Source organism: Alligator mississippiensis, chromosome 7 (assembly GCF_030867095.1).
Source record: "Alligator mississippiensis isolate rAllMis1 chromosome 7, rAllMis1, whole genome shotgun sequence".
In the NCBI taxonomy this organism is placed as follows: domain Eukaryota; kingdom Metazoa; phylum Chordata; order Crocodylia; family Alligatoridae; genus Alligator; species Alligator mississippiensis.
Window position 1 is genome coordinate 9,305,107 of NC_081830.1, and position 20,833 is coordinate 9,325,939.

Below are 20,833 nucleotides of genomic sequence, written 5' to 3' on the forward strand. Positions count from 1 at the left end.
CTTAAACCACAGGAACATCTGACTCAAGCTCAGGGTCAGCAATTCAGAGTGCTGGTTGGACTGTAGGATAGCACCTATGAGTGCTGGTTTGGTTGCGGGATCTTTGTGCTAGAGTTCGGGGAGTGGGGGGGGAGTCCTGAACATCTGGTCGGGTTTCCATGCTATGTGATTCTCAGGAATAGCAGGTCTCCTTGTTGGGTGGGAAAAGAGAACAGCAAGCCAGACTGGTAGGTGAGTGCTCAGAGACACATAGTCAGGTTGTTGGGTGCTTTATTCCAGTTGTGTATATGGCATCACACATTTGTGGAACACAAGGTCTTGATCATCCTTTAGAGATCTGCTTCAAGGCCCTCCATTCTCTATGAGGCTTCAATCCCAACCTAGTGGCCAGTGGCCATTTCACTTCAGTGGTCTTGTTCAGTGTTACCTTTTGTGACCCATTGGTGGGAACACTTCCATACCAATTTCTGCTGAGAGCTATGGTTGCTTTTTTTCCCATTTCTAAATTACACAGGCAGTTCTGCATGTGACTAAAAGCTGTCTGAATTTGCTCCCTCCACTGGTGGATTGGCAGTTTTCCCTGCTTATCAACCCACCTGGGCATGTCTCCTGAACAGACTGGAGACCACAACACCTCTCTATATGGACCTAAGCAGAATGGTCTATAGGGTTCTCTGTCTCAGCCACTATCAAAGCAGGCCCCAGAGACTGCCCCCACAGACTTCACAGCTAAGAGCCAGACACAAGAGGCAGGCTGTATGGACTCAGTGCCTCTGCCTAAAGCTGAGGAGCAGAATTGGTTTGGGGATATATTTTATTGGCCCAGCAGAATAGTTGGAAGAGAAGTTAGACTCCACAGCTAGGGACAGAAGTTACACATAAACTGGTTTTAGTGATCAGAAACTGGTTTAAACCTGTAACAGAACAGAAGCTCAGTGCAGGTAAACCAGTTTAAAAATGGCTGGAACTGGTTTAAGATAAGCCTGGTTGAATGTAGTATCAGACTTAACTGATTTGGGTCAAACTGATTTATGAAACTTCTATCCCAGCCGTCTTCCTGGTTTCAGTTAAATCATAGTCCCCCAGCATCCCGGCATGCTTTGCAGCTCTGTGTTGGGCTGTGCTGTCTTCTCCAGAGAGCAGGGCTGGGCCTGCCCCTCTGCTCCCTAGCTGGACCAGTGAGAGCTGTCTGATAAGAAGATGGGGGTTGGCAAGCCCATCTGGGGACAAAATCCAGTGTCCAGTTGGAGGGGGGGTGCCCCCCCCACCACAGGCAAACTCTGGCTGGGGTCTCAGGTCTGTGGCCGGGGAGTGGGGGTTAAACACCCCTTCCCCCACTCAAACTTACACCTGGCTGCAACTTTGCACTACAAATCCCAGAGGCAACTGGAAGTAGGAAGACGAAGTGATGAGCAACCCTGCATAGTCCTGCTGCTGTAAGTCTGGACTTAAAATCCCAGAGACCTTGGGGGCAGCAGGGAGAGGAAGTGAAGACAACCGGGGAGCCATGCTCTAGAGCCCCCTGGCTTCTGGCCTGAGCTACGGCAGGCATGTGGCTGCATTCCTGTCACTTGTTTCAGTTTAATCTGTGCAGTTTATACAAATCTGCAAAGACTGAATTGATTCATCCTTGGGCTTTTTGGTTATCTGTACCTAGCCCAAATGCTTTTCCTCAGTCTGCCTATGAGAAACAGTCTGACACCCCTGGAACTCACAAAAGACCTCCTCATCCTGCAGCTGCAAAAGTACACTTGGCACCCACAATTCAAATGACATTCTTCCCTCAGTGTCTATGTTTCCGGTGATTGTAGTCATATAACTTGACATTTCTGGCTACTAAATAGCTAGAGGCCTGGTTCTATTCCACCTTTCAGGCAGGTAAATGTAGATTCTGTCTCACCGAGTGGATAACCAAAGCCCAGCTTGCTATCAAGTCTGAGCTCCCCAAATGAACTGTAAGAATTAATCTATTCCTCCCACTGGATTCATAGCTGTCCCTATTATAGCAATAGGTAGATCAGGGCAGGCAATATAAGGCCTTTGGGCCAGATCTGGCCCTCCAAGCACTTTCATTGGGCCTTCAGAGACCACCAACAAATTGTGCCCCTCCCTGCCCTTCCACCCATGAGGGTGGGAGCGAGGTGCCCACATGTACACCGACATCCAAACATACCCTATTGCCTCACTCCTACCCTCATGGGCAGAAAGGACCTGCCTGGCCAGCGTGCAGCTTCTGCATGGGGAGCTTGGGGATGGGGCTGGTGGCAGAGCCCGCACTCAAGTGGGGGATGGCAGCGCAGAGCTTGGTTGGGTGGCGTGTAGGTGTGAGGGAGGGTTGGGGGTGTGGGGACCTTCCCACACTCACCCCGTGGTGTGCATCCCCAGCAGGAGGTGGCAGCAGCAGCAGCAGCAGCAGGTGGGGCACTCAGGGCACAGGTGCCCCATGGGACACAGCTCTATCCAGTGCTGCACATTGCAGCCAGCGGTGCAGCCTCCAGTGGGGCTTCTGTATTGCTGGCACTCCCTGCAACTCATGCAGCCCCTGCACTCGCACAATACAGGAGGGAAGCCTCACATACTGGAGCCAGCTGCCTTCCCTGCTGGGGTTGTGCAGCACAGAGACAAGCCTCAGGCTAACCTGTGCCCCTGATCCTCACAATTCAGAAACAACCTGAGTAGTTCGTATCTAATGAAGATAAAGTGCAAGCTGCAGGTTGACAGCCCCAAGAAGAGGGCTGACAGACCAGTTGTCCAGGGAAAAGGAGATCCAGAATCAAACCCACTGAGAATGAGCTGGGTTGTTATCTCAGGAAGTGCCCCAATCTGTAAATTATTGGACTCAAAGGTGGGAGGCCTCTCTTTCTCCACTGTCTTATTAGCAACAGATTCCCATGCAGGGTGCGCCTATTCTACGATGCAGTTGACTACAATCCCAAAGTTTGCATAAGTGACTAAAGCTGCAGTTACGTGGGTTCAATTCTGAAGTTTGAGATCATCATGGGCAACATCCCATTCCCCCTTTCCGAACCTTTCTTACCATTATCTTTGCTAGAGGATGACTCACAAAAATCATAATACTGTTCACATGACTGATCCCTTGGGTGTCATGAAAGCTCCAAAACAACCACACGCTGGTTTTATTTAGTATTAGAAGGAATAATCATCAGCTCCTTAATGACATTCTTCTCATTTTATTTATCGTGTTCATTTGGTATCTAACAACTTAAACACTTCCTTTTCTCTCTGTTTTTTTTCTACTTCATTTTCTTTTTCTTAAAAACATATACCATAGAAGATTCCTAGATAATCAGCATTCTAGAAGAAAATTCCATTTTCATAAGTATATTTTATTTTATGTCATGTTATTTATTGACTTCTACAACCTTCCATTATAGGTGATTTTAGATTCTGAGTTTTATGTGACTGGACGTTCCCTTCTGATATAGTAAAGTAACATCCTATCAGATTGTAAGTAGACTATAATTTAATTGGGGAATTCTACTCCAAATATGATAATATAAAAAAATCCATATTTATCCTCATGAAAGAAGTTTCATTGATATAATGCTGAATTTATTATGTAGACTTAAAACAAGTTATGTGTGGTAAAAAAGATGCAGATAAATATACATTTACTATGGCTTTACAGAGTTTTTGGGAATCCCAGACATAATGTACTGGCAGATGATGAATGCTTGGGATGAAATTGTCCCATTCTTTTTTAGTAACCCTACAGACGTTGTCACTTTAGGGTCAATCCAATGCAAGAAGACTGTGATCAATAAATAGATAGATGGGCAGTTAACCAGAGAGAGAGAACGTAACCAGATATTTGGGATAAGCCCTAAAGGGAGTGTTGGAGAAATATCTTGGAAGTAAGCTTAGTATGCTAGCTAGCTAGATAGGGTCAGTTCACTTTGGGCAAACCATGATTCTGTACTTGCTGATATGCCTGTTTGTCTCCAGATTCATTTATCCAAATTAATCCAGCCAACCCCATGGAAAGACATAACAGGACTGTGATTGCTGAGTTCATTTTTCTGAGATTCACCTGCCAGCAGCAGCTCCAAGTTGTTCTCTTTATTTTGTTCCTAACCATTTACCTCTCATCACTCATGGGTAATGTTCTTATCGTTGTCATTGTCTTGGTGGACTCCCGGCTGCAAACTCCCATGTACTTCTTCATCTGCAACCTCTCAGTAGTGGAGATCTGGTACACCACTGTCACGGTGCCCAAGATGTTGGCCAGTTTCGTGGTGGAGAAGAGCATGATCTCTGTATCCAGCTGCATAGTCCAGTATTATTTTTTCTTCTCCTTTGCTGCCATCGAACTCTTTCTCCTGACAGTCATGGCTTATGACCGGTACTTAGCCATCTGCAACCCTCTGCGTTACTCCACCATCATGAGTCCCAGAACCTGCCAGAACTTAGCTGTGGTATGTTGGCTCATGGGGTTCACCTGCCCAACGTTTCCATCCATCATGCTGGCCAGGATTTCCTTCTGCACCCCAAACAGGATTAACCATTTCTTCTGTGATGCTGATCAGCTCTTTAGACTCTCATGCTCTGAAACCTATGCCATCCAGGGGGTGGGCTATGCTTTCAGCACTGTTATCATTATGTCTGCTGTCCTCTTCACCATGGCCTCCTATGTCCAAATCATAGTCACCATTCTGAGGATGTCATCTGCTGCTGCCCGACAGAAAACATTTTCCACCTGTGCGGCACACCTTTCTGTGGTCAGCATTTATTTTGGGACCCTCATCTTTATGTATGTGCGCCCCGCGGTGAAGTATGAATCAAATGCCAATGTGGTGGTATCTGTCTTCTACTCCGTTTTAACACCACTGCTGAATCCAATCATATACACACTGAGAAACAAGGATGTGAAAGAGGCCCTGAAAAAAACTTTCTTGAGGGGTAAGGAATAAGTTTGGGAGTTCCTGAGTTCTCCTGGCTTCCCTATTCCTCATTTCAGGGCTCATGTACACATTCATGAATTTGCGTTACTTACAGCACAATTACTTTTCTTCTTGCTGAATGAAGTAATAACTAAATGCACAGGAACTAGAGATAATGTTCAGTAGTGCCAGCACACAGATATTTGGTGACTCTATCTGCACAGTAGGATAAAAACACCATGCAATAGCATATTAACATGGTTTTTGACTGGCATGTTATTGGTCAGTGTTATTAGGCTACTGTGCAGCATGCATCTCATGTAGATGTGTCCTCAGACTCCTAAACTAAATCCATGAAGGTATTTTGCTTTCTGTCAGCTGCAGCTCATATTCTAGTTAATCGACTAAAATATTTGGAACAATTCCCAAAGACTAGGGTGGTCAATCTTTTTTTTTTTTTTTTTTTTTGCGAGGGGGGGGGGAGGATTGTACCACAATTACTTGTTAGTAGAGTTATCACAACTTGACCTTTTAAAAAAATGAGCACCAAACTTCAGATCTTCACATAGATTTTGCCATGGTAGAAGAGGTATAGCACGAAAAGTTGCATGCCTATCCGAATCTTTTAAAAAAATCTCTCCAGATTTTTTTTGAAAAATTAAGTAACAGTGTTTAGGAGTCCTGTAAATATGCGAAGGACTCAGCAACATATTTCGTTGGAGACCCAGTAAAGGAATAGGATATGGCATTCTCCATGAGGTTCTCCCAGTTTTAAGGTAAAATTTGGTGCATGAAATGAACTTTCAAGCCCCCGTTCCTCACTAGATCAAGCAGAATTCTTCAGTTAATGAAGACAATTAGTTCAAAAAGTTGCAGCATTCTGAACTTGTACCAGAACCGCCATGCTATAGCAATGAAAGAGGCAAGCTTTCCTTTTTGCTGATATCTTTTATTGAACCAACTGCAGAGTTGGGATAGGCATAGACAAGCTTTTAGGTAGGCTCATACTCTTCGTCTGACCTGTGGGAAGGAAGCGTACACTAGACTGCTAAGTAGCAGATGGAACCAATGCTTGTGTCAAACTCCAAGTTTGAGTGTGTTATAGTGAACCAGATTCTCACTTTATGTGATATTATCTATTGCTATAATATATATGTTACAAAATGATGCCTAGGGTATATCTTGTGTATGCTACATGTCATACCGATGTTGCCTTATAAACACACAAATATACATATGTACATGAGAAGGAATAACATTCATTTTCCAAACTAAATTATGTAATCCTGACATGAAAGCCAAGAATGGTGTCTTGAAGTTTTTTCAAAATGAATAAAGTTGTAATATTCTTGTTTGTATTGTTATTCAGTGTGAAAATGCATCTTTTAATTTCTAAATCCCTATGAATAAGAAATTGTGAGTGATCAGCACCTCCAGGTTTGATTTTGATCTGTGTTGTGGTCACTGTGAATTCCTGCATATTCCCAGTGATCAGCAGTTTGGAGTTAAAAATCCAGCTTTCTGAAAGCCTTCACTTTTTAATTGAATAATTAAGGGGCTCCAGTGACAGATTAGCTTTTGTGCTGGAAAGCTTGTCTCAAATCTCTCCAAACTACACTGTTGATCCAAAAAAAGTGCCTATAAAAAACCTTTGTTTCTCACATATTTGAGCATGTGTAACTCTACGTAGCAGGTACTTGGAGGATAATATACCACCTTCTTATCAAACATCCCCAGGGTTTGTGTGTTCACCCATGTTAAGGAAGAATCAGGCTGAAATCTCCTTTTTGTCTGAGGAGATATGAGCTTCCCATGAGAATTATCCAGCCTCCTAACCATGGTGGCTTGTTGGGGTGGCATGAGACTCTAAATCTCCTAATGAATATGTTTAACTTTTTTTACAATCCTGAAATATTCATTGGAGCAGGGTCAGATTCTGTGCTCTCCTCTCTTCCAAGATAGCACCCTAAACAACGGGTTAGTGGCAGAATCTCAAACCATCTCTCTCTACCCCATTGAAGAGATAATTAGGCTATGATAAAGTGGAAAAGCTTCAGAAGTGTTGCTGGAAACTTTTTATGTATTTTCGTGTGGGATGGGTGGCACTGGATTCTTGATTTGGCCCATGACATGCTGTTTCTGCTGTTCCTACTTTTCCATCTTGTTCATGTTGTAAGGTATCAAATGACTGTGATCCCTGCAGAAGACTGTTCCTCCATTAGGGGTGGTCTTGGGTAGTCTTGGTGTCCCATGAGTTGAGATCCGTGTTGTACTTTTTTAAGTTGGCCTTCAGGACGTCCCTGAAGTGCTTTGTCTGCCCTTCTCGTGAACATATGCCTTGGCTGTGCTGGGAAAATAAAACTTGCTTCACGAGTTCAGAGTTGGACATCCAGATGTCATGGCTGACCCAATGACGTTTGTGTGAGATGATCATCACTTTGATGCTCATGGTGTTGGTTTGTGAGAGGACTCTAAAGCTGGTGTAGCTGTCTTCCCGCTGGATTCCGAGGACCTTCCTCGGGCATTCAAGGAACTTTCCCAACGATTGTAGATGCCTCCTATACGCTGTCCATGTCTCAGCTCGGTACAGCAAGGTGGGGATCACCACTGTTTGATAAATCATGAGCTTCTTTTTGGACATGATGTCACAGTCTTGCAACACTCATTTCATCAGGCATCCAAAGGCAGCACTTGCACATTTGAAGTGATGTAGTATTTCTTTGTCAATGACAGCCTTTTGTGAGAAATGCCTTCTGAGGTATGGGAAATATTCAATGTTCTCTAGAGTCTCACCATGACTATAAATTACCAGAGATGGGCACTTTTCATTGGGAAGTTTCAGGTGGAGGACCTTGGACTTCTGAACGTTAAGCATCAGCCCCATTTTCTTGAATGCCTCGGTAAAGATGTTGACGATTGCCTAAAGATCTGCATCTGAGTGAGCACACGCTACAGCATGATCAGCCTACTGGAACGCAATGATTGCGGTTGGCGCGGTATTGGTTTTGGTTTGGAGTCAGCTGAGGTTAAACAGCTTACCATCCATTTAGTAGTTTAGCTCCGTTCCAGCTGGAACGTTGTTGGTGGTCAGATGTAGAAGGAGAAGGTTCAGGAGGGTTCTTGCAATGATCTTTCCTGTGGTGGGCAGCCAGGCAATCCCTCTGTGACAAGCTTCAAGAAAGGACACAAGTCTGACTATGGAAATTACAATCATGGCATCCATGAGGTCATCTGGGATTTCCTCATCATTCCAGATCCTTAAGATGATGGCATGGAGCTTTGAAGTTTTCTCCACCCCTCCTCCCCCTTCTTGAAGATTTCCATGGGGATCCCAACCACTCCAGATACCTTGTCATTCTTCATCTGCTTGATGGCTTTCCTCACCCCATCAAGGGTTGGAGGGATTTTGAGATCATCTCTGCCTGGGTGTTGCAGGATGGAGTTGAGAATACTTTAATCAACAGCAGAGCGTTAATTGAGAACATCTTCAAAATACTCCTTCCAGTGGGTTTATATGTCTCATCTTTCCTTGATAATGTCTCTTCTATACTTTGGTCTCAAGGGGGCTGACCCCTGGGTGCTCACACTGTCTATGGCTTTGGTGGCCCTGAAAAAAATCACTTGTATATGTCAGTGAGATGTTGAATCTCTATTGCTTTCTATCCCCAACTTTTGATCTTCATATTGCAGGTTCTCCTTAGGACATCTACCTTCGCATGTTGGAGATTCAATTTCCTTTGCTTGAAGCTGGCATCTTTTTGCCAAGCACCAAAAGCCTTACACTTGTGATTGATCATAGAATCATAGAAAATTATGGTTGGAAGGGACCTCAGGATGTCATGTAGTCCAAACCCCTGCTCAAAGTAGGACCAGCCCCAATTAGATCATTCCAGCCAAGGCTTTGTCTAGCCAGGTCTTAACATCTCCAAGGATGGAGATTCCAAACCTTTCTGGGGAACCTGTTCCAGTGTTTTACTTCCCTCTGAGGGAAAAAACAAATCTTCCAAATATGTAACCTAAACTTCCCTGGCCACAACTTGAGACCATTGCTCCTTGCTCTGTTATCCGCCACCACTGAGAAGAGTTAGCTGTATTCTCTTTGGAACCACCCTTCAGGTAGTGGAAGCCTGCTGTTAAGTCCCCTCTCAGTCTTCTCTCCTCTAGACTAGATAAGCCCAGTTCCCTCAGCCTCTCCTCATAAGTCATGTACCCAGGATCCAAACCATTTTTGTTGCCCTTTGCTGTATTCTCTCCAATTTGTTCACACCCCAGCTTTATGTCATTTGCAAACTTCCTGAGGCTGCACTATATGCCATCTTCCAGGTCATTGATGAAGATATTGAACAAAACCAGCCCCAGGACTGAGCCCTGGGCCCCTCTGCTTGATACATAATGGCTGTCAACTAGACATTGAGCCATCGACTACTACATAATTTTAACCATATGTGGAATCCATGACTATCTTTCCTGAAGCCCATTTTAGCACTTAAGAATGACCTATTTATCTTTTCTGTAGTAATATTCCAGTAATGAACACCAAGAATATAAAGGGAAAATCTATATCTGGTGAAAGGCTAAAGGCTTTTGTGTGTGTATATATGTGTGCATGTGAAGAGTTTCCAAACTGTACATAGAACATCAAATTGCCCCAGACCCACCAGCCATGACTCAGCATGATAGACCAAGCGGAGGTAGCTCAAGCTTCCAAGGCCCAGTCCTTAGCAGGGCCCAAAACCAGCACACAGGGCTGGGTGGAGCTGGTAACCAGGTGCTGTCCCATTAATGTGGGGCCTCTCCCCATAGATGTGCCACACAACTTGAATTATTTCAGTATCCTAGGATGCAGTGGCTTATCCAACATCCACCTGGTCTGTGAGCTGTCACACACCCAGCTGCTTAGTGGAGTGGCCCAGGAACTTGAGCCTCAGCTATTCTATTTCCCTCAGCTTCAAGACCCCCAGGAAAACACTCTAGCCACTGCACACCAAGACAGACATAATTCAGGACATTATGCAGTCTCCTTTTGTGAGGAGCCCTCCTCACTGGGTAAATGGGAAAGGGGAAAGGGGTCCATGTGGGGCCAGAATGAACAAAGACAGGCTTGGAGGTGTGTGGCTATTAGGACAGGATGACATGGAAAGTGGGAGCCCTGGTTTGCAACCTGGGCCCCTGATCCTGGCTGGCCAGAAACTTTTCTAGTAGGTCTTATCTAATGAAGATTAAATGCAAGGTGTGGGTGGACAGTCTCAAGAAGAGGTCTGGCAGTTAGACCAGTTTTCTGGGAATGAGGAGACCCAGATTCAAACCCACTGAGAATGAGAGGGGTTATTCTCTCAGGAAGTGCCCTAATAGTAAGTTACTGGGCTAGAAGGTGGGAGGCCGCTCTCCCTCCATTGTTTTATTTTCAATTGGTTCCCATGCAGGGTGCTCCTATTTCATGACGGGGTTGAATAGCACCCCAAACTCTGCATAACTGACAAAAATGAAGTTATGTGGGTTCAATTGTGAACCCCTGAGCTAGGTTCAGAAAGGAAGAATGGGATCTGGTCCATGATGATCTCATCCTTTCCATTATTTTTTCTAGATGATGTCTTACAAAAATCATAATACTCTTCCCATCACTGCTCCCTTGGGTGACACCAAAATCCCAAGGCAACCACACACTGGCTTGTTATTTAGTATGAGAAGGAACAGTTATCTGCTCCCCAGTTAAATTATTATAATTTTCTTTGAAGTGTCCATTTGGAATCTAACATCTTAAATCCTTTCTTCTCTATCCTTCTTTTCTATTTCTTGTTCTTTTTCTTAATGATTCTGTGCATTAGATTTTTATCTTTGAAAAGCCTCCTAAACAACCAAAATCCTAGAAGAAAAGTCCATATTCATTATTCCATTTCATGGTATTTTACTTCTTTTATTTTATTTCATTTTATGACATTTTTTGATCTCTGAAAAGTTCTTTCATAGGTGATTTTGTATTCTGACTTGTAATCTGACTCTGGAATTTCCCTTCCCTTCTGAGCAAATGTCATCCTATCAGATAGTAAGTAGAGTTTAACTTCAATGGGGAATTGTACTTAAAAATGATACTAGAAGAAAATTCCTATTTATCCCACAAAATAAGTTTTATCAAAATGTTGCTGAATGTATTATGTAGACTGAAAACAAGCTATGTATGTTAAAAGAGCTACACAGAAAGCTGTATTTACAATGACTTTATAGAGTGTTTTGGGATCCTAGAAATTATGTACTGGGAGATGATACATGGTGGATATGAAATGTTTCATTCTTTCTTAGTAACCCTACATTAGTTGTAACATTCCTGTCAATACAATGCAATAAGACTGTGATCAATAAATTGATAGACAGGCAGCTAAGCAGGCAAACAGAAAGTAACTGGATTCTGGGAGAAGTCCTAAAGAGAGTTGTTGCAAAAAATATCTTGGAATTAAGGTTGGGATGCTAACTAACTAGATATGATGAACTGGAAAATCAGGCTTCTGTAGTCGCTGATATCCCTGCTTGTTTACAGATTTAATTTTCCAAGTTAATCCAGACTATCCCATGGAAAGAGTGAATAGGACTGTGACTGCTGAATTCATCTTCCTGAGGTTCAGCTCCCAGCCACAGATCCAGGTTGTTCTCTTTATTTTGTTCCTACTCATTTACATCTTATCCCTCATGGGTAACATTCTTATCATAACCATTGTCTTGGTGGACTCCCGGCTGCAAACTCCCATGTACTTCTTCATCTGCAACCTCTCAGTAGTGGAGATCTGGTACACCAGTGTCACAGTGCCCAAGATGTTGGCCAGTTTTCTGGTGGAGAAGAGCACGATTTCTGCCTCTAGCTGCATAGCCCAGTATTACTTTTTCTTTTGTCTTGGTACCATTGAGCTCTTTCTCCTGACAGTCATGGCTTACGACCGGTACTTAGCCATCTGCAACCCTCTGCGTTACACCACCATCATGAACCCTAAGACCTGTCAGAACTTGGCTATGGTATGCTGGCTCATGGGGTTCATCTGCCCAGCGTTTGCATCCATCATGCTGGCCAGGCTTTCCTTCTGCACCCCAAATAGGATTAACCATTTCTTCTGTGATGCTGATCAGCTCTTTAGACTCTCATGCTCCGACACCTATGCCATCCAGGGGGTGGGCTATGCTTTCAGCACTGTTGTCATTATGTCTGCTGTCCTCTTCACCATAGCCTCCTATGTCCAAATCATAGTTACCATACTGAGGATGTCATCTGCTGCTGCCCGACAAAAGACATTTTCCACCTGTGCTGCACACCTTTCTGTGGTCAGCATCTATTTTGGAACCATCATCTTCATATATGTGCGCCCAACTGTGAAGTATGAATCAAATGCCAATAAAGTGGTATCTGTTTTTTACGCAGTGATAACACCACTGTTGAACCCAATCATATACACACTGAGAAACAAGGATGTGAAAGAGGCCCTGAGAAAAACGTTCTTGAGGGGTAAGGGTTAAATTTAGGAATTCCTGAGTTTGCCTGACTTTCCTATCAGTCTTTTCAGACTCCTGTGGTTTTCCATTGCTGTACTTAATCTCACGGTCCCAGCATGTTTCCTTTGATCAAGTGCCATTACTTAACTTTGCTGGGTTTTTGGTTGTAGTCATGTTGATCTAAAGACATAGGCAGCCAAGGTTTTTTGGTAGATGTGATATCTTTCATTAGACCAACTGAGTAGTTGGAAACATTTCTCAGCAAACGTTTGGGCACAAACACTCTTCTTCAAGCATAGGGAGTCTCCTGAAGAAGGGTGTTTGTGCCCAAAAGCTTGCTAAGAACTTTTTTCTAACTACTCAGTTGGTATAATGAAAGATATGACATCTACTCAAAAACCGTACAGTACTTAACTTTGGTTCCTTCAAGACAGACAGAAAGATGTATGATAAAAGGACCCTTGACTGATGGTACACCTAGTTCTGGGTGTATGATTGGGAAAACATAGGAGGGCCTGGCTTTCGCAGAGTGAGTATTAAGAATTTTCTGTCAGGTGCCTTATTTCTGATGCACTGAAAAGTCAAGGCATCTCTGAACCTGCACTCCATCAACATGGAGTAGACATACTTTTAGGGGAATGGATGTAGCTATACCTCTACAGCCAGATCCTTGGATACGGCAGAATGACATCTCTCCTTTTTGGGTAAAAAATAATAAAAGTTGGCCCTGTCTTTAAACTAAATCCACGAAGGCATTTTGCTTTCTGTCAGCTGCAGCTCATATTATAGTGTATCGATTAAAATGGTTGGAATGGTTCCCAAAGAATACTATGATCAATCTTTTCTCTTTCTTTGAGGTGCAATTTAATGTATTGTTTGTCGTATTATCACAACCTGCCTTTTTCAAAAATGAGCCATACAGTTAAGATCTTTACATAGATTCTGATATGGTAGAACAAGTATAAAATGGAAAGATGAAATCTTATCAGAGTCTTTTAAAAAATCCTGCCTGATTCCCACCCCTCCTTGCCAAAAAAAAAAATTAACGGTGTTTCACAGTCTGTAAAATACCATGGCTGGACTCAACAAAAAATTACATTGGAAACCCACCGAAAGAATGGAGTGTGGCATTCTGCATCAGGTTCTCCAAGTATTACGATAAGATTTGGTGCATCAGCTGAAATTTCAAACACATGCTCCTTACTAAATGGAGGCAACATTTTTCATTGTCAAGGTACTGAAGAAACACAGCAGTTAAAAATTGGCAGCATTCTACATTTTTACCAGAACTTGCATGCTATTACAATGAGAGAGGCGCGATTTCTTTCGGTGATATCTTTTATTGAAAGAACTGCATGGTTGGGATAGACATAGGCGAGCTTTTGGATATTCCAGCACCCTTCCTCTGACCTTTGGGAGAGAAGCAAATACAGCAGAGCTAAGTGGCAGATGGAAAAAATGCTTGTGTCAAACTCCATGTTTGAGCATGTTATAGTAAACCAGTTTATCGCTGTGTGTTGTATTATACTCAGTTCTAATATATACATTACAAAGTAATGCCTACAGTACATCTAGTACATATAAAATATTTATGATATTGCATTATGAAGTGGTGAGAGCAAAACAGATACCTGTGGAAGAGAACCAAGTACGGCAGAACTAAGTGGCAGATAGCACATTTTGTAAAACTCCATGTTTGACTGTTATAGTAAATCAGTATCTCACTTGGCATCATATTTTCTGCTGGTATGATATGTTACAAAATAATGCCTACAGTACGTGACAGGCAATTCTGATGTTGTATTATAAATACATAAATATATGATGAAAGATAACTTGTTTTTTCTTCTTTTGAAAACATCTGCAAAGTGGACTCCATTAAATGAGAAGTACTTAGAAAAAGACCTCCATCCCAGGTAGAAAACTGGGCAACAGCTCCCATTTTGAAAAAGGGCAGTTCTTCATGGGATTTTCTTTGAAAGATTATTACACCTCAGGCAAGACGGATATTCTACTCATGAAGAATCTAGACAAAAAAAGATCATCTGTAAATCTGTCCATCTTCCCGTCCGTCCATTCATCCAGTGAAAAAGATTCATAGTTCATAGTTGGTAGGGTCAGAAAGGACCTGAGCAGATCATCAAGTCCAACCCCCTGCCATGGCAGGAAAGAGTACTGGGCTCAAAGGAGCCTGGCGAGGTGTTCATCCAGCCTCCTCTTAAAGACCCCCAGGGTAGGAGCCAGCACCACTTCTCTTGGAAGTTGGTTCCAGATCCTTGCCACCCTGACACTGAAGTAGCACCTCCTGATGTCTAGTGTGAATCAACCCTCTGCCAGCTTGTGACCGCTATTTCTTGTCACTCCTGGTAGTGCTCGGGGGAACAGGGACCCCCCCCCCCATACCTGCTCGTCCCCTCTGACTAGTTTGTAAATGGCCGCCAGATGCCCCCTCAGCCTTCTCTTGTGGAGGCTGAACAGGTTCAGGTCCCTTAACCTCTCCTCATAGGGCCTGCCCTGCTGCCCCCTGATCATGCGGGTGGCCCTCCTCTGGACCCTCTCCATGTTGTCCACATCCCTCCTAAAGTGCGGTGCCCAGAACTGGACGCAGTACTCCAACTGCAGCCTGACCAGTGTCGCACAGAGGGGAGGATCACCTCCTTGGACCTGCTTGAGATGCATGTGTGGATACATGACAAGGTGCGGTTGGTCGCCCTGACCGTGTCCCCACACTGTCGGCCCATGTTCATTTTGGCATCAATAATGACTCCAAGATCCTTTTCTGCCTCTGCGCTGACTAGAAGGGAGTTCCCCAGCCTGTAGGTATGCTGCTGGTTCTTCCCTGCCAGGCGCAGCACCTTGCACTTGTCAGTGTAGAGAACCATCCTGTTCTCATCCGCCCACTCCTGTAACCTGTCTAGGTGTGATTGCAGCCTATTCCTCCCTTGTAGTGTGCCCCCTTCTCCCCACATCTTAGTGTCATCTGCGAATTTGAACAGGGTGCTTTTTACACCCCCAACCAAGTCACTGATGAAGATGTTGAACATTGCGGGCTCAAGGACTGAGCCCTGGGGAACCCCACTGCCCACATCTCTCCAGGTCAAAAATGACCCATCCACCACCACTATCTGCGTGTGGCCCTCCAGCCAGTTAGTGACCCATTTGACTGTGTAGGTGTCGACGCCACAGTCCCCTAGTTTTTTAATGAGAATGGGGTGGGAGACAGTGTCAAAAGCCTTCCTAAAGTCCAGAAAGACTACATCCACTGCTACACCTGCGTCTAAGGATTTTGTGACCTGTCAATTGAGGATGAATTATTTGTCATATTCTAGTATTGAAACCAATTAATTTATGGAATGAGATATGATTTATGGACTTAGCCAACATTTGCATATGGGACAAGATGGTCCCATAATGTGAGGCCGACAAGGTAGGCAGCCTGCCATCCTATGTATTTCTATTGTCCCCATGCATTGACTTTACTCCCTCTAGAAATCATTTCAAGTCCCTTTCCTAAAATTGAATCAAGGTCTGACACCCTTCAGGCATGAAGAGTATCTGACTTCTCAAGAAAACCCAGGAACTTCTCCACCAGGAAATGGAGAAGCAAGTGATATAAAAATAAAACCTCTCCCGGCAGCTCCAGGTGATATCAGAATCCCTTTGTGCTTGCTAGTCACTGTACCAAAGCTTTGGGTCAACGTGCATGGCAGACTAGTGTCATATAGTGATACCTCAGTTTTAAAAAGCAAGTTTGAGTACCACAAGTAGTGCGTCCCTATTAGCTTGGTGCTCCTCCTGGTTGAATTAGCCGTGCTGAGGAAATAGGGATGATAACCTGACTGGAGTACTCAGCTAATACAGCTATAATGCTTCCTGTATTTCAGTGAGCTATCATTTCTCTTCATGGTACTGCATTTTGCCCTGTAACTTTACCCTTAATGAAAGATAATTCCAGCCCTGGATTTCCCACAGCGGGAGCTGACATGAGACCCTGGAATTTAAAGGGAAATAGAAGTGCTCGAAGGCAAAATAAGTTGCTTCTACTCACAGACAAGGGAAGAGAACCTAGATCATTTGGCTCTCTAACTGATGACATATCAATTAAAATATACCCTCTGCCAGGGTACAGGCAAGTGCACATTTGTAGTTGCTTTAAAAGGGGAGGGGGAGCAGCAGGAATGGAAATCACAGCAACTGTTTGTTGCGACTGTAACATCTGGAGTGCCAGGGACAGATCTTCTTCGGCAATCTCTCCCAGTCAAGGATGATTGCCTTCCATGATTTTCCTTCCTGTGGGTCCAGATATGGCTGACAGAGTTGATTCAGGATCGTCAGACTCTGTTGCAACTCGGGTTTAACTGGCCTTGCTACTCAGAGCTGCAGGGTTACATCTTCAGATGGTGTATATCAATGTTCCCCTGTTTCATCTCTTGATCTACAACAGTGGTCTCCAATTTTTTAAGCACAAGATCACTTTTTCTATTAAAGTGCAACCCAGGATCTACCTGAGCCACAACCCCAGCCCACGCGGTGGTGGGACACACATGGCATCACACCGCTCCCGGGACAGCTGCAGCAGGGCTCAGGGCTCAGAGACCAGTGCACAGAAGCAGCAGCCTCTGCCCCTCGCACAGATCAGGGGCTCATCCCTCTGGGCCTCTGCTGGGGTGTGCACGGTGGTGGGAGACCCCCCGTACCTCTGGATGAGCTACATGGGCTCTGTCTCATCTCCCAGCCTGGCTGGGCCCCACTCACCCCAGCCTCTGCCGCTGTCCCTGCTTCTGTCCCACTCCCTCCCACATCACAGGGACCTTGATCTGAGCCTCCCAGCCCTTCTCTCCCTCACAGACTGACCTACTGGGTGGGGTGGGGCATGTGCATGGGCATGCATGCCTACACTCAGCCTCCGATCAACTCTCAGAGGCTCCACGATCGATGAGTCGATTGTGATCTACTGGTTGATGACTACTGATCTAGAATAACTTAAACCACAGGAACATCTGACTCAAGCTCAGGGTCAGCAATTCAGAGTGCTGGTTGGACTGTAGGATAGCACCTATGAGTGCTGGTTTGGTTGCGGGATCTTTGTGCTAGAGTTCGGGGAGTGGGGGCGGAGTCCTGAACATCTGGTCAGGTTTCCATGCTATGTGATTCTCAGGAATAGCAGGTCTCCTTGTTGGGTGGGAAAAGAGAACAGCAAGCCAGACTGGTAGGTGAGTGCTCAGAGACACATAGTCAGGTTGTTGGGTGCTTTATTCCAGTTGTGTATATGGCATCACACATTTGTGGAACACAAGGTCTTGATCATCCTTTAGAGATCTGCTTCAAGGCCCTCCATTCTCTATGAGGCTTCAATCCCAACCTAGTGGCCAATGGCCATTTCACTTCAGTGGTCTTGTTCAGTGTTACCTTTTGTGACCCATTGGTGGGAACACTTCCATACCAATTTCTGCTGAGAGCTATGGTTGCTTTTTTTCCCATTTCTAAATTACACAGGCAGTTCTGCATGTTACTGAAAGCTGTCTGCATTTGCTCCCTCCACTGGTGGATTGGCAGTTTTCCCTGCTTATCAACCCACCTGGGCATGTCTCCTGAACGGACTGGAGGACACAATACCTCTCTATATGGACCTAAGCAGAATGGTCTATAGGGTTCTCTGTCTCAGCCACTATCAAAGCAGGCCCCAGAGACTGCCCCCACAGACTTCACAGCTAAGAGCCAGACACAAGAGGCAGGCTGTATGGACTCAGTGCCTCTGCCTAAAGCTGAGGAGCAGAATTGGTTTGGGGATATATTTTATTGGCCCAGCAGAATAGTTGGAAGAGAAGTTAGACTCCACAGCTAGGGACAGAAGTTACACATAAACTGGTTTTAGTGATCAGAAACTGGTTTAAACCTGTAACAGAACAGAAGCTCAGTGCAGGTAAACCAGTTTAAAAATGGCTGGAACTGGTTTAAGATAAGCCTGGTTGAATGTAGTATCAGACTTAACTGATTTGGGTCAAACTGATTTATGAAACTTCTATCCCAGCCCTCTTCCTGGTTTCAGTTAAATCATAGTCCCCCAGCATCCCGGCATGCTTTGCAGCTCTGTGTTGGGCTGTGCTGTCTTCTCCAGAGAGCAGGGCTGGGCCTGCCCCTCTGCTCCCTAGCTGGACCAGTGAGAGCTGTCTGATAAGAAGATGGGGGTTGGCAAGCCCATCTGGGGACAAAATCCAGTGTCCAGTTGGAGGGGGGGTGCCCCCCCCACCACAGGCAAACTCTGGTTGGGGTCTCAGGTCTGTGGCCGGGGAGTGGGGGTTAAACACCCCTTCCCCCACTAAAACTTACACCTGGCTGCAACTTTGCACTACAAATCCCAGAAGCAACTGGAAGTAGGAAGACGAAGTGATGAGCAACCCTGCATAGTCCTGCTGCTGTAAGTCTGGACTTAAAATCCCAGAGACCTTGGGGGCAGCAGGGAGAGGAAGTGAAGACAACCGGGGAGCCATGCTCTAGAGCCCCCTGGCTTCTGGCCTGAGCTACTGCAGGCATGTGGCTGCATTCCTGTTCACTTGTTTCAGTTTAATCTGTGCAGTTTATACAAATCTGCAAAGACTGAATTGATTCATCCTTGGGCTTTTTGGTTATCTGTACCTAGCCCAAATGCTTTTCCTCAGTCTGCCTATGAGAAACAGTCTGATACCCCTGGAACTCTCAAAAGACCTCCTCATCCTGCAGCTGCAAAAGTATACTTGGCACCCACAATTCAAATGAAATTCTTCCCCCAGTGTCTATGTTTGTGGTGATCGCAGTCATATATCTTGAAACTTCTGGCTACTAAATAGCTAGAGGCCTGGCTCTATTCCACGTTTCAGGAAGGTAAATGTAGATTCTTTCTCACCGAGTGGATAACCAAAACCCAGCTTGCTATCAAGTCTGAGCTCCCCAAATGAACTGTAGGACTGATTCTGTTCCTCCCTCTGGATTCATAGCTGTCCCTATTATAGCAATAGGTAGATCGGGGCAGGCAATATAAGGCCTTCGGGCCAGATCTGGCCCTCCAAGCACTTTCATTGGGCCTGCAGAAACCACCAACAAATTGTGCCCCTCCCTGCCCTTCCACCCATGAGGGTGGGAGCGAGGTGCCCACATGTACACCGACATCCAAACATACCCTATTGCCTCACTCCTACCCTCATGGGCAGAAAGGATCTGCCTGGCCAGCGTGCAGCTTCTGCATGGGGAGCTTGGGGATGGGGCTGGTGGCAGAGCCCGCACTCAAGTGGGGGATGGCAGCGCAGAGCTTGGTTGGGTGGCGTGTAGGTGTGAGGGAGGGTTGGGGGTGTGGGGACCTTCCCACACTCACCCCGTGGTGTGCATCCCCAGCACGAGGTGGCAGCAGCAGCAGCAGCAGCAGGTGGGGCACTCAGGGCACAGGTGCCCCATGGGACACAGCTCCAGCCAGTGCTGCACATTGCAGCTAGCGGTGCAGCCTCCAGCGGGGCATCTGTATTGCTGGCACTCCCTGCCACTCATGCAGCCCCTGCACTCGCCCAATACAGGAGGGAAGCCCCACATACTGGAGCCAGCTGCCTTCCCTGCTGGGGTTGTGCAGCACAGAGAGAAGCCTCAGGCTAACCTGTGCCCCTGATCCTCACAATTCAGAAACAACCCGAGTAGTTCGTATCTAATGAAGATAAAGTGGAAACTGCAGGTTGACAGCCCAAGAAGAGGGCTGGCAGTTAGACCAGATTTCTGCAGAAAAGCGATCCAGATACAAACCCACTGAGAATGAGAGGGGTTGTTATCTCAGGAAGTGCCCCAATCTGTAAATTATTAGACTCAAAGGTGGGAGGCCTCTCTTTCTCCACTGTCTTACTTGCAACAGATTCCCATGCAGGGTGCTCCTATTCCACGATGCAGTTGACTACAATCCCAAAGTTTGCATAACTGACTAAAGCTGCAGTTATGTGGGTTCAGTTCTGAAGTTAGGTTGAGAAAGGAGGAATGGGATGTTGCCCATGATGATCTCATTCTTACCATTATCTTTGCTAGAGGATGACTCACAAAAATCATAATACTCTTCACATGACTGATCCCTTGGGTGTCATGAAAGCTCCAAAGCAACCACACGCTGGTTTTATTGAGTATTAGAAGGAATAATCATCAGCTCCTTGGTTACATTCTTCTCATTTTATTTATCGTGTTCATTTGGAATCTAACAACTTAAACACTTCCTTTTCTCTCCGTTTTTTTTCTACTTCATTTTCTTTTTCTTAAAAACATATGCCATAGAAGATTATCTTTTAAAATCCTCCTAGATAATCAGCATTCTAGAAGAAAATTCCATTTTCATAAGTATATTTTATTTTATGTCATGTTATTTATTGACTTCTATAACCTTCCATTATAGGTGATTTTATATTGTGAGTTTTATGTGACTCTGGTCGTTCCCTTCTGATATAGTAAAGTAACAT

General features: G+C 45.0%; 2 protein-coding genes across 2 annotated transcripts; both read left to right on the plus strand.

Moving 5' to 3' along the window:
• The first annotated feature begins 3,998 nt into the window (after positions 1 to 3,998).
• Positions 3,999 to 4,931, plus strand: LOC132251738 (olfactory receptor 6N1-like). The gene has a single exon (XM_059731666.1). The coding sequence runs from the start codon at positions 3,999 to 4,001 to the stop codon at positions 4,929 to 4,931; it is 933 nt and encodes a 310-aa protein (XP_059587649.1).
• A 6,534-nt stretch (positions 4,932 to 11,465) lies between these two features.
• On the plus strand, positions 11,466 to 12,398 carry LOC132251739 (olfactory receptor 6N1-like). The gene has a single exon (XM_059731667.1). The coding sequence runs from the start codon at positions 11,466 to 11,468 to the stop codon at positions 12,396 to 12,398; it is 933 nt and encodes a 310-aa protein (XP_059587650.1).
• The last annotated feature ends 8,435 nt before the right edge of the window (positions 12,399 to 20,833 follow it).